This window comes from Lethenteron reissneri, chromosome 39, assembly GCF_015708825.2.
Source record: "Lethenteron reissneri isolate LAM-NWPU_2019-01 chromosome 39, ASM1570882v1, whole genome shotgun sequence".
Classification (NCBI taxonomy): domain Eukaryota; kingdom Metazoa; phylum Chordata; class Hyperoartia; order Petromyzontiformes; family Petromyzontidae; genus Lethenteron; species Lethenteron reissneri.
The window spans coordinates 5,693,115-5,711,602 of record NC_083817.1 but is presented as its reverse complement, the minus strand read 5'-3'; the positions used below and the strand labels follow the sequence as shown (position 1 = coordinate 5,711,602).

The 18,488-nt window shown below is 52.2% G+C and overlaps 1 protein-coding gene across 3 annotated transcripts in view; it reads left to right on the top strand.

Moving 5' to 3' along the window:
• The window catches only part of SLC6A9 (solute carrier family 6 member 9), a 114,321-nt gene that overhangs the window by 73,448 nt on the left and 22,385 nt on the right, over positions 1-18,488 (top strand). For all 3 annotated transcript variants that reach the window (XM_061567824.1, XM_061567825.1, XM_061567823.1), the window contains exon 4: positions 16,962-17,093. In XM_061567824.1, the coding sequence (XP_061423808.1) occupies positions 16,962-17,093 (132 nt within the window). The remainder of the gene's footprint in view (positions 1-16,961; positions 17,094-18,488) is intronic.

The following is an 18,488-nucleotide window of genomic DNA, read 5'->3' as shown; positions in this document are numbered from 1 at the left end:
CCTCACCACCACATACACCTCACCATACCACACACACCTCACCATACCACCACACACACCATACCACACACCCCTCACCACCACACCTCACCATACCACCACACCTCACCATACCACGCACACCTCACCACCACACACCCCTAACCACCACAAGCACCATACCACGCACACCTCACCACCACACGCACCATACCACACACACCTCACCACCACACACCCCTCACCACCACACACCCCTAACCACCACAAGCACCATACCACGCACACCTCACCACCACACCTCACCATACCACCACACCTCACCATACCACGCACACCTCACCACCACACACCCCTAACCACCACAAGCACCATACCACGCACACCTCACCACCACACGCACCATACCACACACACCTCACCACCACACACCCCTCACCACCACACACCCCTAACCACCACAAGCACCATACCACGCACACCTCACCACCACACCTCACCATACCACACACACCTCACCACCACACACCCCTCACCACCACACACCCCTAACCACCACAAGCACCATACCACGCACACCTCACCACCACACCTCACCATACCACACACACCTCACCACCACACACACCATACCACACACACCATACCACATACACCTCACCATACCACACACACCATACCACACACCTCACCATACCACACACACCTCACCATACCACACACCCCTCACCACCATACGCACCATACCACATGCACCATACCACCACACCTCACCATACCACCACACCTCACCATACCACGCACCGTACCGCCACACACACCTCACCACCACACCTCACCATACCACCACACCTCACCATACCACCACACCTCACCATACCACACACCGTACCGCTGTGTGGCGCTCCCGACTGTCACGGGGTGAACACCAGGAACTGAACGTGGCACAAGGCAAGTGAAGAAGAGTGCGCCATGGCGACGCACCGGACGTGGGGCTACTCGAGGTCAAGTTAGGGTTAGGGATAGGGTGAGTACGAGCGCTTGCTTGACTAGTTTAGTCGGAGGGTTGAATGGTTAAGGGTACGGTCTGATTAGTCAGTATGGTCAGGGTTAGGAGCAGTGCTCGTGCTACAGTTTGACTGGTCTGGTTGGCGAGTGTGTTAGGGTGCAGTGGTAGTAAGACAGGGCCCTGGCTGGCTGGTGGGGTTGGTATTGACACTGTGCGCTGATTGGCGAGTGTGTTAGGGTGCAGTGGTAGTAAGACAGGGCCCTGGCTGGATGGTGTGGTTGGTATTGACACTGTGGTTGATTGGCGAGTGTGTTAGGGTGCGGTGGTAGCCGGGGGCATGGCCGCTGTTGGCTGGTGTGGCTAGAACGATAGGCAAGTGAGTCTGGTTGGGTCGTTCTCTCTCTCCTCCCCCAAACACTCTGTCCGTGGTGTCCCGCTGCCAAACTCGGCTCTTCCCTTTGCGTTCGCATTTCACATTTGGCATGCGCGGCGTCGCAGTTCAAACACAGACCTCGTTTGGGACCCTCGTCCCCCGCTCAAACCCTGCTTATTGATTAACTTTGTCCAATCCTCAAGAGTCGGTGGGGGGCGAGGGTGGGGGGGTCACGGAGGGTGCAATACGAAAAATTAGTTTGAGAGTTTTGCAGGTTGGCCTTGGAGCTGTGGGTGGATTGATTGGGCTCGTTACCGTAACCCAGGCTTGGTGCCGAGATGTTCACTCCTTCGCCCGGTACACAGGAGGTTGTGGGCTCGATCCCAACCCTGACGCCTGCTGCTGTATATTTGGAGTTTGCGTGTCTCTCTCTCTCCCCGTGGTGGTCACGTGGATTTTTATCCGGGTCCTCCGGTTTTCCCCTCCACATTTAGACTCAACATCACGGCGCGTTCAGAGTATTTGGCCGCTGTAAATGTCCACACGATGAGGATGTAGTGGTGGTATTGACGTGCGCCGGCAGTGATGGATCACGGGGCGCGGGGTTGGGCACGCGGTGTGGGCGTGGCATGGACGCGCGCGCCGGTGGTGAGGCGCGCTCACACAAGCTGGGAAAAGAGGATCGTAGCGAGTGCGCAGTGATTGGTCAGATAAGTGAGTACTCTCAGCGACGTCCGCAGGAGGGGTATAAAGGGGGACGCGCGAGAGCACTCGTGGTCAGTGTTAACCAGTTGAAGACCGAAGACGGGGTGGAGGAGGTAGGGGCCCTGTGTGGCTCGGAGCCGAGACTGGGGGGACCGTAGTCCGACGCCCGTGTGGGTCGGGACGGTGGTACCCAGAGCCGAGACGGGCACCCCGGCTGGGTGTGTCCCGGAAGGCTACAGGGCGTAAGAGCCCGTGTCAGTACAGCTGAGTGGGTGTTGGTCACCCGTGTAGCTGAGTGGGTGTTAGTCACCCGTGTAGCTGAGTGGGTGTTGGTCACCCGTGTAGCTGAGTGGGTGTTAGTCACCCGTGTAGCTGAGTGGGTGTTGGTCACCCGTGTAGCTGAGTGGGTGTTGGTCACCCGTGTAGCTAAGTGGGTGTTGGTCACCCGTGTAACGAAGTTGTAGTTGAGTGGGTGTCCGTCACCCGTGTAGCTAAGTGGGTGTTGGTCACCCGTGTAACGAAGTAGGGTGTTAGTCATCCGTGTAACTACAAGTTGGTGAAAATAAAGAGTGTGCTACCCGTGAAGTCGTCTCCTGCCGAGTTACTACTTTACAAGAAGAAGCCACCCCATTGAGCTTTCGTTGGTGGCCGGGTCGCTTCTGAAAAAGAGCGATACAGTGGAGCTCAGAGGGCCTGACCTGGCAAAATGCAAAAGTAGTTTATAGTTTTAGTTTACCTTAGGATTTGATGATTCCTATCAGCAGCGGGGGGCCACAGACACAGCGGTGGGAGTTGCGAGAGCACCCCACCAACGAACGACCCCGCCGCGGTGGTGACTGCGTCGATGACGATCGGAAATACGCGAAGTTCTCCCCCACCCCCCGCCCCTCACGCCCCATCCCCGCCCCCGCCACCCCCCAATTTCATAACGGTTCCTACGGAACAGAGGTCGCAACCGGGTACCCGATACCCGTACCCTACCCGATACCCGGCTACCCGTACCCGGCCGGGTACTGGTACCCGCTTGCGACCCTGGTGCGGCCGGGTACGGGTAGACCGTGAATCACTGGTGAGTAACTGTTTGTCACTCATTTCCCAACGTTTTGTCTCTTCTCACAATTCAAGTTCCTAGAATCAACCCACCCGCGCCTGCAACATGGCTTCATCCCAGAGATCGCAATCGGGTACCCGATACCCGTACCCTACCCGTACCCGGCCGGGTAGGGTACGGGTACGGGTAGGGTACGGGTACGGCCGGGTACGGGTACCCGTTTGCGACCCTGGTGCGGCCGGGTACGGGTAAGGAATCAAAACCCGTTTGCGACCTCTGCTACGGAATGACAGTCATGCTACATTTACACAAACTCCTGTGCCCTCGTGACTCAGTGCCCGAGCTCACGGGCCTGCCCGTGCGCCGCCGCGTATCTAAAGTTGTTCGTCATCGGCGCAAGCGGCGTGTCTTTCACGTCGTCGCCGCGGCGTTGAAAGGGGAGGGGGGGGAAACAACCACGGGGCTCTATATCGCCAGGACATTTTTGTTTCTCTCTCGCTCCAAAATCTGCGTGGGTAACTCTGAGCCGTATTTGAAAATTGTGGGGTAGGTGGAGTGGGGGGGGGGGGGGGGTATACGGACCCCACGACAGCCACAGTCGTGAAAAACAACAAACGCTAGTTCGACGTTCCAGTCCATCATCATCATCAGCAGCAGCAGCAGTTGCAATCGCAGACATGTTCTATCCACTGCTGGATGAAGGCCTCACAAAGAGCCACCGTCGCTATCTCTCCCGGATTCGCGTCGCAACACAATCCATCCGCGCAGTTCCGATCCGATTTCACGGCTCTCCGTCTCCCGTGGCAGATGAGTTGTGTTCGTGAGACGTCGAGATGTGGCTGCCATACCCCAAGATGCTTCGCACAAAGAACGGGGAATCTGCAACGCCGACGTGATCTGAAAAAGAGGGAGGAGAGAGAGAGAGAGATGTCATAGAATCCATTTGTTACTTTTACATTTTTCCACCCAGAGGTGGGAGGCCAGGGCGTGATGTTGGACAGGGTGTACAGAGGCAGAAGGTGAAATCCAACCCGAATAAATGTGTCTAGTAAACTTTGTTTTGCTGTTTGGGCCTGCCCCCCCCCCCCACACCGATTGAAAACCGGCCAGTTTGCTCGGAGGTTTCTCGGCTCAGAGACACTCTCTCCAGGGCGAGAATGAGCTGTATTATTATTATTTTTATTTTGGCAAATAAGACAGACGCAACTTTGCGTCCTGGCAGCTGCCGCGTTAGCAGCCTTCATCGCGGATGGTTAAATACTCGTGCAAAGTGTTCCCCAACTGCGCGCGGATGCTTTATTCCTTCCTGGCGTTGCCCTTTTCGCCGTCGTCGTTGCGGAGATGGCCCCCCGCTCCCTCGGGTGTTGTTTCTTTAACGCTTCTTTACCCCACCTCTTGCGTTCCGGTGGCTTAGCGGCTCGTCATTAATGCGTAAAAGTCAATGGAACAAGAGTAACGACACACACACACACACACGCACACCACAACACACACGCCACAACACACACACACACCACACACCACACACCACATACAACAACAACAACCGCCATTCGCCACTAAGTGGCGGTGACGTCACCACGATGCTTGTGCCAGGCCAAGTGCACCTTGAGGCCACGTGAAGTGTCGAAAGCCCGCTGGCAGGAGGTCACGGGGCAGACCCAGGTGCCACGGGTCGACTGACCGAGATGACCGAGATGACTGGCTGATGCACCACCTGTGCCCCCTACTGTGCCAACTTGCTGTGCTTTAGCCACCCGGCGCTCCGCTCGTTGTTGTGAGCGTCGCTCCTCCGCCCTCCGTTGTTGTTGGAGGGCGACTGCCTCCAACTGCCCAGTAGCGTCCTTCACGAGCCTCCTCCACTGAGGCCGATCTTGACACCGCTGGTACCAGTCATCGGCAAGTCCACTCAGCTCCACGTCCTCCTGTACCACATCACTCCATCTCTTCTCCAGCCCGTGCCGCGCCCGTCTAGCCCCCTCGATCCGGCCGAACAAAAGCTGTTTAGGCATGCGGTGGCTGGGCATGCGGGCTACATGACCCAGCCAACGCAGCCTTGCCTGCCGGAGGAGCTCACTGATGGGACTTTGCCCAGATCTTTCAAGGATTTGTGAGCTCCTCACACAATCCAGCCTGGTTAAACCCAGGATGGATCGTAGGCAGGCCAGCCTAAATGTTTCCAACCGGCGAAGATGCTCCACCAGGGGGGTCCACGTCTCGCAAGCGTAGAGAAGGGAGGGAATGACCGTGGCCGAGAAGACCTGAAGCTTCGTGCGGAGCGACAGACCAGGTAGCTTCCACACAGCGTTACGCAACCGATGAAAAGATATTGCCACTCGACTGATTCGGAGTGAGACCTCTGCTGATAGACTGGAGCCGGTCATAAGCACACTGCCCAGGTATGGGAAACTCTCCACTCTCTCCACAACTGCCCCATCACCAATTGGGAGTTGTGGGGGTGGAGTGTCCGATGGTACAAAATACCCAGGCAGGTGCTTGGTTTTGGTGGGGCTGATGGTAAGGCCCCACCTCTTGGTGGCACGCTCCAGTCTCAGCAGCAGCGTCTCCAACTCCTCTTCTGAATGAGCAGCTATTACCAAATCATCGGCATACATAACGTGGTTGACCAATAGGGAGCCATCCCTTGATCGCACCCGGGCGTCGATCAGCCTCCCATTATATCTGTACCAAATGGAAATTCCTCCGGTACAGCTATTGAAGGCTTCACGAACTACGCGGTCAAAATAGATGTTAAATAATGTGGGAGCCAGAGGACATCCCTGTCGCACCCCAAGGTGTACAGGGAAAGGCTCCGACTCCCGGCCACGTAGTTTTACCCGGGCCCGCTCACCATCATGAAGGTCCTTAATGATCGTGAGCAGAGGGTCAGGGACTCCGAAAGCACGAAGAACAACCCAGAGCCCAGTCCTACTGATGGTATCATAGGCCTTGACCAGGTCAATAAAGCAGAGATGTAGGTCTTTTTGGAATTCCCTACACCTCTGCTGTAGCAGACGGACAGAAAATATGGCATCTGTGCAGGACCGCCCTTTCCTGAAACCGCATTGGGGCTCCGCAAGCCTCTCCTCAGCGTGCCTAGCAAGGCGATGTTGAATAATCCTTGCCAGGACCTTACCCGGCACACTGAGGAGTGAGATGCCCCTGTAGTTGTTACAGTCGGTACGGTCCCCCTTCTTAAAGAGAGGAACCACCAGGGCATCCTTCCAGTCCTGCGGAACCCGTCCAGTGGTCCAGACCGTTGTTATGATGTCATATAGGGCAGTCTGTGCACAAACGCCACCCTCCCTCAGCATTTCGCTTGGGAGATCATCTCTGCCCGATGCCTTCCCTGGTCTCAGACTCCGGATCGCCCTCAGTACTTCCTCAACAGCTGGCACCTCAGCCAGCCACTCACAGGGGGTGACCTCTTCCAATATTTGAGGCACCGCAGCCTCAGCAGGGTTATCACCACTTTGTGCCATGATGTTTTCCTGGCTGAGAGAATTTCCCTCCCCCAGGACTTCACAGAAATGCTCAGCAAATCTGCAAACCTGTTCCTGGGGGTCGGAGATTGGATCACCGTTTTTTCCTCTAATGATGGTAATAGGTGTGGCGCTGCAGGTTACTTTTTTGATGGAGTTAAATAGTGATTTGTGATCACGGGCCACTGAGGCAGACTCCATCTCCTCAGCAACCTGCGACCACCACCCATCCTTACAGCGCCTTACGGCTCTCCGAACTTCCGAGCGAAGGCTGCGGTAAACCTCCTCATTCTCTGACGTGGGATGCTGTAGGCGATGAGAGTGGGCCTGACGCTTTTTCTCAATTAACCTGAACACCTCCTCTGTCAGCCAGGGTTTCTGGGAGGTCTGGACCGCGTACCCAAAGCAGCCATTGCAGCTGCATGAGTCACAGTCTTAAACCTCGCCCATTTCCCCTCGACATCAGGTGGAGTGGGGGACGATGCCAACCCCAGCTGCAAGCGATGATGAAATTCTCGCTTGCAACTTTCATCAGCTAACTGAGACCAGGCCACTTTTGGTTGGAATGGGATCCTGGGTGTACACCCACCACTAGAGTGGAAGAAAGGCAGGCGCATCTTACAGATGACTAGTCGATGGTCAGAGGACAGATCAGCTCCACGGTAGGTCCTGGTGTCAAGGACATGGGTTCGCATCCGCTGGTCCGTCACTATGTAGTCCAGCAGATGTTCTTGCTTGGACCCGGCATGTATCCATGATGTTGTGTGGATGCGCCGATGCCGGAAGAGCGTGTTGGTAATTACAAGCCCATGGGCTGCACAAAAATCTAGCAGCCTCCTACCGTTATTATTGAGCTGATCTGGCCCATGCCTTCCAATCACTCCAGACCAGGTACCAGCATCATGACCAACTCGGGCATTGAAGTCACCCAACAAGATGACTCTGTCCCGAGTGGCCACTTTAGCCAGCACCTGTGACAGGAGGTCATAGAAAGCGTCTGACTCATCGGCTTTGCCTGCATCCCTCCACGGATGTTCGTCTTCGGTGGGGGCATAAGTAACCACGACCACCACTCCTCGCCTCTGGTTGATGGGAAGGCGAGCCCAAAGTATCCTGGGGCTTACAGCTTCCCACACCTCACCGCCACGCTCCCATGCCCCCTTCATTCTTTTGTTCAGAAGAAGAGCCACACCCTGTTGTTTGGCAGTCTCCTGCCCCGAGTAGAGGACTGTCCACCCCTCATGGTGGCAGGAGCCAGAACCGGTCCACCGGACCTCCTGAATGCCACAGAGATCCAGGCGGTACCGGTCCAGCTCCCGACAGAGGAGTGGCAGCCTCTCCTCCGCAGTGAGCGTTCGAACATTCCACGTGGCCATCCGCAATGGTTTTTTGTTGTTTCTGGAGGAGCCCCGAGGGTGAAAATTCAATCCACATACACACCCCACAACACACACACACGCACCACAACACACACACACACCACATACACACGCGCACACACCACAACACACACACACGCACCACAACACACACGCACACACACACCACAACACACACGCGCACACACCACAACACACACACACACACACGCACCACAACACACACACACGCGCACACACAAAAACACGGCCAACGAAATTCAGGCACGTACGCATGAGCGGGTCGGCGGCGCTCTGCGTGTCGTCGGAAGAGAAAGGGGGAATTTACATTTCACAGAATTAATCTGGCCGCACGCACAAAGCTACGATGTATGAATATGCTAATTCCGGCCGGCAGAGGAAGAATAAGAGGTGAAGGAGGAATGGCGTGGAGGGGGGGGCGGGGGAAGGGATTGGGGGTGGGGGTCACGAAGAGGGACAAAAACAATCGACACGAAGAGGGATCTGTGTGTGCGGACGCGTCTCGTTGCGAGCTGTCTCGCGGGGGGTCAGCCGCCCCACCCCCACCCCCCTTGGATTTACGAAAAAAAAATAGAATCTCAATAATGAGGGAACCATCCCACACGGCGGCGCGCGCTTTACGAAACCTTCCCGTGGTTTATACTAAAAAATTTATCGTCCCGCGCAAAGTCACCGGCACAAAGGGCCCGATTCACGGCGCGCTAATTGATGAAATGTATAGGCCGGGCAAAGTCAATGAATCTCTCTGCCTTCTGAGAGGGGGTCAGTGCCAGCCACGGATCTCCCCCCCCCCCTTCTTCCCCTGCCCTCGCCTCCGCCTCCAGCTCTTGTCACCGCATCCCCTTATCCCATTACCCCTCCACCACCACCGCCCACCTTAGAACATGCATGGGGTTTGTGGGAGAAAAGGGGTCCCAACGTAACGGGGGGGGGGGGGGGGTGGCTTAACCCTCTTACTCCATCATTGTCATCATCATCATCAGAGCCAATGTCCTCACCGAATGTTTATTTTTCAAGTTGCTGGAAGTTATATTCCATGAAATTTGAACGTTTAAAAAAAATCAGAATGAAACAACAATCCAAAGTTCAAGAAGATCGTTTTTGTTGTCGCGATGCATCGGTGGCCGAGCCTGAGACCATTAAACTCGCTGCGCACTCGAGAAGGCGATTCACTCGCGGGCAGCCGCAACCTGGTTTCAAACCCAGGCTTTCATCGGTGCGTGCTCAGTGAGTGATTCTTTCACACGGTCGTTATGAACTCCCCAAGCCGTCCAGTTACCACCATCGTTGACCCCATTTCGAAAAGAGCACTTTCATCGCTCGTCGTAGAAGTGCATTGATTGCCGGTGCTGTGATCTGGACGTCACAAACACGAATCACGGGTTACAGACATTTAAACGCACGCACACACACACGAGTTACAGACATGAAACACGCACACACAGTCAGGAACGTTAAACACGGCCGTGTACGTGGCTTTCTGAACCCTGCGTTAGTGTCGGGAAGCCGTGAATATTTATCGCCTGCCCGTGACCGTGCGGATCCGGAAACACACACGTACATTAGCAGAGAAAGCGGAGCGAGAGCTGAAGAGTTCCCGAGGAAGTAAGGAAAGGCGCAAGGTTTGAAGTTCACTGAGAGATGAAAGGTGGGGGGAGCAGCAACGTGGTTTCGGAGCATTGGATCGCAGCTTTGTTGGAACCCTGGTGAGGCTACCAACCCTCAAATACATTCGTGCAGGGATAGTAGAAAGAAAATCATCGCGTAGCTGCCACAAAGTTATTTAGCGATGCTGCTTACTGCGTTGGCAGCCGTGCTCCAGCAGAACCAACTGATGACTCCGTGCACTCGTCAAAAACACCACCACCGTGTGTGGCCTTAAAATGAAACGTATGAAATACAGTAGCCGACGTTTCGGGCAATGGCCCTTCTTTGTAGTATCTGCAACTGATTCGCGGAGTATTTCCCGTGGCGTTGAGTAGCTTCAGCGGTCTACAGACCGCGCGGTGGGGAGCTGCCGAATTGGAGGACGGACACAGGGAATGGATGTCACGTGGACTATTAATAAACGTGTTCTTGGCGGTTGTTGTTCAGGACTGACCACCGCATCCCACTGAACATGGAACGTCGGGCCAACGTTGGCCGAAGGGCTCCAACCACATGCCAACGTCGAGCCAACGTTGGCATGTTAACTGGGATATCTTAGCCAAGAGGGTGGAACGCGTTCCGAGAGTACATACGTTGCGGAGATGGAGCGATGAAATCGGAGAAAAACATTCGGGAGCATAGATGGAGTGTCGCATCGTAAGACGTGTCGACGTCTTGGGGAGGCCTCGGCCCAGCAGTGGATAGATTGTGGCTGATGGGCGGCGGTGATGGCAGTGGTGGTGGTGGTGATGATGAATGTACGTGGTGGGGGAGGGTGGCAGCAGCAGCAGCAGGGGACCCACGAGTCTTTGGGCATGAGTTCAATACCGCGATCACGTTCCTCTTTTTACGACTGCCAGAGGCTGCCCACGTAATTAGGTTAGATTGGACTACACTGCGGCTCTTGTTTGTGAGTGTGTTGTGTTTCTGCTTTTGTATCGTATTATTATTGTTGTTAACTACACTATGGGGACCTCATTTGCCAGTAAAAATATGATAATTGGTTCTTTACCCTTCTATCTGGCAACAAAACTGACACCTTTTTGCAAGGAGTCATGTTTGCATAGACCGCAATACCTGCAGTCATAATACAAACAAAAGAACATAACTCTGACGCCTTTTGGCGTCATCTGGTCCAACCCATATGAGACTAGGCTCGAAGGAAAGCTGTCTCGGGTGTGGACCAATCAACTTCAAGGACAGTGCACATTATCAGAGTTATGTTCTTTTGTTTGTATTATGACTGCAGGTATTGCGGTCTATGCAAACATGACTCCTTGCAAAAAGGTGTCAGTTTTGTTGCCAGATAGAAGGGTAAAGAACCAATTATCATTATTGTTGTTGTTAGCCTGTGTTTGTTTTGAATCGTCACGTGGCTCGGTGCAGTGTATCATAGAGAGGGATGGATGTGTGCAGTACGGTCATTTACGCTTCCGAGATTGCAATGTCACTTCACCTGCTCAGCTCATGGGGCGCAGTCAACGATGACATTGGGAGTGAGCAGCCGACGATTCTGTAGATTGTCGCGCTTCAGATTTGCGATTCGATGCAATAAGCGAGTCTTTCTTTTCAAAGCACAGTAAAACCTTGGATTGCGAGCATAATTCGTTCCGGAAACGTGTTTGTAATCCAAAGCACTCGTATATCAAAGCACTCGTGTGTCAGGTGTGATCACGTGACGCTCGGCAGACAAAGCGTATACGCGTACTACTCGTATTGCAAGACCTCGCTCGTTTATCAAATTCATATTTATTTTAAAAAATTGCTCGTCTTGCAAAACACTCGCAGACCACGTTACTCGCAATCCAAGGTTTTACTGTAACTATATGTACACACAGTGGTAGACGACGTCTCGAACAAACGGCCCTTCTTCCCGATATAAAATAAGCAATTAAATAACAAGGGCCATTGCCCGAAACGTCGGCCACGTATTGCATGTCTATGGCCATGTTAAGGCCACTGCGTTGTTCGCGGATGAATGTGTCGAGTTGTGTTTGTTGTCAACCGTGCTCGTGCACCACTGCCAACGCAGCAGCAGCAGGAGCAGCAGGAGCAGCAGCTGCTTCGCCAAATAATTGTCGTCACTTACCGAGGGTCACATGAACCAATCACACACGGCGCAATGCACGAGTCCACAGTAATTGACGATCGCAGTTGCATTCTCCTCTCGCGCATGATGGCGATGTCAGCAGCAGCAGCAGCAATGGGGCTCAGGAACTCGAGGGCAATGACGAGAGGGCTTCACAGCAGAGAGAGAGAGAGAGTTCGTGTCGTGTTGCTGTTCCTCCGACGTTGAAGGAACGAGAGACTACAGTGGTTTATTTTATGGGTCCTTAGACTAACATTGTCCATGGACTCACATTGCTTATAGACTAACATTGTCCATGGACTCACATTGCTTATAGACTAACATTGCCCATGGACTCACATTGCTTATAGACTAACATTGCCCATGGACTCACATTGCTTATAGACTAACATTGTCCATGGACTCACATTGCTTATAGACTAACATTGCCCATGGACTCACATTGCTTATAGACTAACATTGCCCATGGACTCACATTGCTTATAGACTAACATTGCCCATGGACTCACATTGCTTATAGACTAACATTGCCCATGGACTCACATTGCTTATAGACTAACATTACCCATGGACTCACATTGCTTATAGACTAACATTGCCCATGGACTCACATTGCTTATAGACTAACATTGCCCATGGACTCACATTGCTTATAGACTAACATTGCCCATGGACTCACATTGCTTATAGACTAACATTGCCCATGGACTCACATTGCTTATAGACTAACATTGCCCATGGACTCACATTGCTTATAGACTAGCATTGCCCATTGACTTAAATTTTCTTATAGACTAACATTGCCCATGGACTCACATTGCTTATAGACTAACATTGCCCATGGACTCACATTGCTTATAGACTAACATTGCCCATGGACTCACATTGCTTATAGACTAACATTGCCCATGGACTCACATTGCTTATAGACTAACATTGCCCATGGACTCACATTGCTTATAGACTAACATTGCCCATTGACTTAAATTTTCTTATAGACTAACATTGCCCATTGACTTAAAATTGCTTATAGACTAACATTGTCCATTGACTTAAAATTGCCCATAGACAAACATTGCCCATAGGCTGAACATTGCCCATATACTTGAAATGTCCCATAGACTAACATTGCCCATAGGCTGAACATTGCCCATATACTTGAAATGTCCCATAGACTAACATTGCCCATAGGCTGAACATTGCCCATATACTTGAAATGTCCCATAGACTAACATTGCCTATAGGCTTAACATTGCCCATATACTTGAAATGTCCCATAGACTAACACTGCCCATAGGCTGAACATTGCCCATATACTTGAAATGCCCCATAGACAAACATTGCCTATAGGCTGAACATTGCCCATATACTTAAAATGTCCCATAGGCTGAACATTGCCCATATACTTGAAATGTCCCATAGACTAACATTGCCTATAGGCTGAACATTGCCCATATACTTGAAATGTACCATAGACTAACATTGCCCATAGGCTAAACATTGCCCATATACTTGAAATGTCCCATAGACTAACATTGCCTATAGGCTGAACATTGCCCATATACTTGAAATGTCCCATAGACTAACATTGCCCATAGGCTGAACATTGCCCATATACTTGAAATGCCCCATAGACAAACATTGCCTATAGGCTGAACATTGCCCATATACTTAAAATGTCCCATAGGCTGAACATTGCCCATATACTTGAAATGTGCCATAGACTAACATTGCCTATAGGCTACTCGATGATTGCGTATGGCAGGGAGGTTCTGGTGCTGCTGCTGCTGCTGGCCACGAGGAGAGGGCTTCAGCGGGGAGAGATTCGGGTCGTTGCCGCCGCTGTTCCTCCTGCTCCGTTGAAGGAGAGCAGACAACAGCGGGGTTACACGCTCCGGTGCATAGTTCGGGTCGCATGGGTACAATCCTTAGACACAACTAATATCGTCGTGAAGGCGAATTGGACGTCGTAAATTCAAATGGCAATGGGTGTATCACTGATCAAAATGATTATTCGATGCATCGTGACACTCGAACGCCCATGCAAACACCAGTGATATACTTCATAATTAAAAGCAACATACCTATTTGCACAAACAGCGTATGTCAAAGTGGACGGGCTTGCACAGGATGCAGCGGGCACGTCCGCTACGGAGATGGAGCGATGAAATCGGCTCGCGCGTAGGACCTAGAATCTAGCTGCTGTGCACAAGCGCGATTTCAAGCTCACTGATTTGTTAGACTGGCTCACTAACCAGTCTAACCAGTCTAACCAGTATAACTAGTCTAACCAGTATAACTAGTCTAACTAGTCTAACCAGCAGTCTAACCAGCAGTCTAACCAGTGTAACCAGTATAACCAGTATAACTAGTCTAACCAGTATAACCAGTATAACCAGTATAACCAGTCTAACCAGCAGTCTAACCAGTCTAACCAGTCTAACTAGTCTAACTAGTATAACCAGTCTAACTAGTCTAACCAGTATAACCAGTATAACTAGTCTAACTAGTCTAACCAGTATAACTAGTCTAACTAGTATAACCAGTCTAACTAGACTAACTAGTATAACTAGTCTAACCAGTCTAACTAGCCTAACCAGTCTAACCAGTCTAACTAGTCTAACTAGTATAACTAGGTTGCCCATCAAGTGATCTTGATGATTTGCGACATCACAGGACAGTGAGGGCCGGCAGCGGCTCGGCTGTAGGCCTTCATCCAGCAGTGGGTAGATCAAGGCTGATGAAGCTAGAGCGATATTGTAAATAATAACGATGACAAAAATAGTCATTATGGTGATGTTGTTGTATATGTGGCGAGGTGGTACAGCGGTTAGAACAAATCAGCTCGCGTTAAAGAGGTTGCGGGTTTGAACCCCACTCAGAAATTGACTCGGCTCAGAATCCCTTTCTCGTGAATGAAGTGAATACCAATTTGTGGGGACTCGTATGGATTTTACTCGCCTCCGCCGTGGTCATGAGCCTCTCCCGACGCTCGCTGGAGGAGGATGGAACGGGGTGGGAAGCCAGTTTGATTTGACTTTTAAAAATTCAGTTAAAATATGGCAATAAAACCCAGTAATATGGTCCTCTATGAATATTTAATATCCTGTTTCAAGTATTATAGCCAGCACGGCCTTATCTCCATTCATAATGCATCAACGCACCGAATCAGCAATTTCATTTAATTACAGCATGAGTCACAATGCCAATCAATTAAATAAATATATAATAAAGCTTACTTTTTTTTCCTTCCTACGGCACCAACATGGTCAATGTCATATACAGCAGCAGCAACAACAACAATGGGATTTATTTATCCAGCAAAGTGTCACTGAATATCAGGACTCACGTTCAGGAGGGTGCCACGGTGGCTAGGAGATGTTAACGACCTCGCCTGGTATGCAGGAGGGCGTGGGTTCGATCCCAACACTGACGCCTGCTGCTGTATATTTCGAGTTTGTGTGATCTCTCTCCTCGTGGTCGCGTGGATTTTTCTCCGGGTCCTCCAGTTTTTCCCTCCACTGTTAGAATCAACATCACGCGTTTAGGGTATTTGGCTGCTATACATTTCTACGTGATAATCCACTTCGTTGAGCTACCATTTGTGGCCAGGTCGCTTCTAAAAAATTTACCCGTAAAAACAAAGTTTTTCACTATAAATCCTTTATATGCGTGGCGGCTAGAGTCCTCTCGTCTTCTGGCTTGAGATGGCTGCCACCTATGGGTCAGATGATTGTCTGCCACCATTAAGCAATTGGTAATTAAATATAATTAATTTTTTCTCTAAACAGTGTAAAATTTTTCACGAAAATTTATTGTCACGCACAACGAATCTGTGTGCAAAATGTCAGCTCGATTGGATCACGGGAAGTGGGTTGAAAAACGACCGAAAGATTTGCACGGTCGTAAGCAAGCAAGCAAGCACGCAAGCAAGTGAACTTAATATAAAGGATTTTAAAAAAGAGCTACACAGCTCAGGGTGGCCTTACCCGGTAATATATAATAGCTAATAAAAAGTGGTGATGAAGATTGGCCAATGTTCATTTTAAATAATTCGCATTTAGCTTCTTGTGGAAGGAAACCCACTGCACGTGCGAGGGGATAGCACCTTTACAACATACAAATCAGGTAAATGAACCTACTTGCTGAACTGCCACCTCTCGGCTACATCAGCTCGGGGAGGTATCACCAATCTCTGCATTATCCACCAACCCTCACCGCCAAAGCGTTTCTCCCCGCACCTCCGATTACTCCCCCCACCCGCACCTCCGATTAGCATGGTTGGCTACGTACGGTGCGAAAGACGTTCAACACACATCCAGTCCAGTACATAGCAGAGGTCGCAAACGGGTTTTGATTCCTTACCCGTACCCGTACCCGGCCGCACCAGGGTCGCAAACGGGTACCCGTACCCGTACCTGATACTCGGCCGGGTACGGGTAGCCGGGTATCGGGTTGGGTACGGGTATCGGGTTGGGTACGGGTATCGGGTACCCGATTGCGACCTCTGGTACATAGGTCACAGAGGCGTGCAGCACCACGCCTGGCTCAGTGAGCGATGCACGATCCACACGGATGGGTTGGGGTCAGGGTTAGAGTCAAGGCTAATGGCCTGGTGGGGGCATGGAGGGCTGGCTGACTTTAACGATGGCCAGCCATCACGAGCCATCGTTTGTCCACTGCTGGATGAAGCATTTTTTTCAAGTGACGGAGGACAGACCCGCATGAGCCGTGATCCATCCGCTGCTGGATTAAGCCCTCCCCAAGTCTCCTTGGGTTGCTAAACCGTAAAACGATGTTGACCAGCGGCCATCACCCCTCTCCGACGACTCATCCCGCCCGCCGTCATCCAAGCGTGCGTAGCTTCTCGGGTCGGGCCGCGTGTCGGGCTATTTCAACTCTCCATGCTGTCGCCATGCACCATCGCGTGGCGACGCCTTCAGCAGCTGAGTCGGGTGGCCTCGCACAGCGTAAGGGGGAAGAGCTCGCGAGCTCGCTAGAGAGAGAGAGAGATGGGGGCGAGGGGGGTGCTCTACACGGGGCCTAACGTGGACACCCGCGGTCCCACGTCGTCCCTTGCCGACGAGTATCGCTTCTTGCTTCTCGATGTAATCCCAGACATGTGAGCTGCACGGGAAGTGACTGAGTGATGTCCTCTCCTCCTGCCGCCCCCTCCCCTCCCTGTCGCCCCCACCCTCTCCCCGGGCCCGGCGGTGCGCGCTGCAGGAGCGTTCATGTTCCCGTACTTCATCATGCTCGTGTTCTGCGGGATCCCTCTCTTCTTCCTGGAGCTCTCCTTCGGCCAGTTCGCCAGCCTCGGCTGCCTGGGCGTTTGGAAGGTCAACCCGCTCTTCAAAGGCACGCGCACGCACCTGTGCCACACACACACTCACGTGTGCACACTCGTGCACACCTGTGCCACACACTCACCTGTGCACATCTGTGTGCAGGACGTGCACTCACCTGCACGGATGTCCTCTTCTTCTTGGTTCTTTCGGTAAAGTCACGCAGAAGGGAAATAATAAAATAAAATAAAAATAGAACATAATAAAATACAATTCTCACGACGTTTCGGCCACAATGCAAGCAGCCGTCATTCAGACGCTGTCTTTCCGACAGACCTGTTCTTCACCTGAGGACGGCTGCTTGCGTTGTGGCTGAAACGTCGTGAGAATTGTATTTTATTATGTTCTATTTTTATTATTTTATTATTTCCCTTCTACGTGACTTTACCGAAAGAACCAAGAAGATGAATCCCTGCAGTCACGAAAGCTTTAAATCCGATGTCCTCTTGTTGAAAACTGTGTGCATTTACCTGCAAACGCCTACAATCATCTGTACAATCACCTTGACAAAGACAAAGATTCCCCGTATAGCCTTAACAGGCTGCAGGGGCAAGTACCATTAGCGAGCACCTATGAAGGCCGGCACGGCACACGAGGGGGTTGGTGGCCAGCAATATTGTCACACGCGTGGCCCTGTTTACACACAGCACCGAGTACTTGTTTCATGCTGAGTATACCTAGGGGTAGTGCAGCGCGCTAACCGTTGCACTACCACTCCCCAAACCCGCATACGCTGACCTGTTGACAGCTGCACCCAACATGCAGTCACCTGTCTGCATGAACAACATTCACCTCTCTGTATGTTCACGCAGCGACACGTACTCAGCTGTGCACATCTGCACACCACATCAAGTTTACCTCTCGCTATGGTTGTGCCACTGCCAGCGCAGTGCCAGTGAACACTCGCTCCTGATGATGGTGGTGATGGTGGCGGTGATGGTGGTGATGGTGATGGTGGTAGTGGTGATGGTGGTGGTGATGGTGATGGTGGTAGTGGTGATGGCGGTGATGGTGGTGATGGACAACACCGCTGTTGCTTGTGCCGCCAACCACTCTCGGCCTAATCTACCCCCCACCACTACCGCTCCCCCCACCACGACCGCTCCCCCCACTCGCCACCCCTACCGCTCCCCCACCCCCCACCACGACCGCTCCCCCCACCACTACCGCTCCCCCCACCACGACCACTCCCCCCACCACTACCGCTCCCCCCACCACTACTGCTCCCCCCACCACTACCGCTCCCCCCACCACGACCGCTCCCCCCACTTTTTTTCCAGGTCCTCTGGTTTTTCCCCTGCAAATTTAGAATCCACGTCATGCGTTTAGGAGTATTTTGCCGCTACGAGTGTGCACGCGATGAGCCACTTCAGTGAGCTCCCGTTGGTGGCCAACGGGAGCTGTCCAG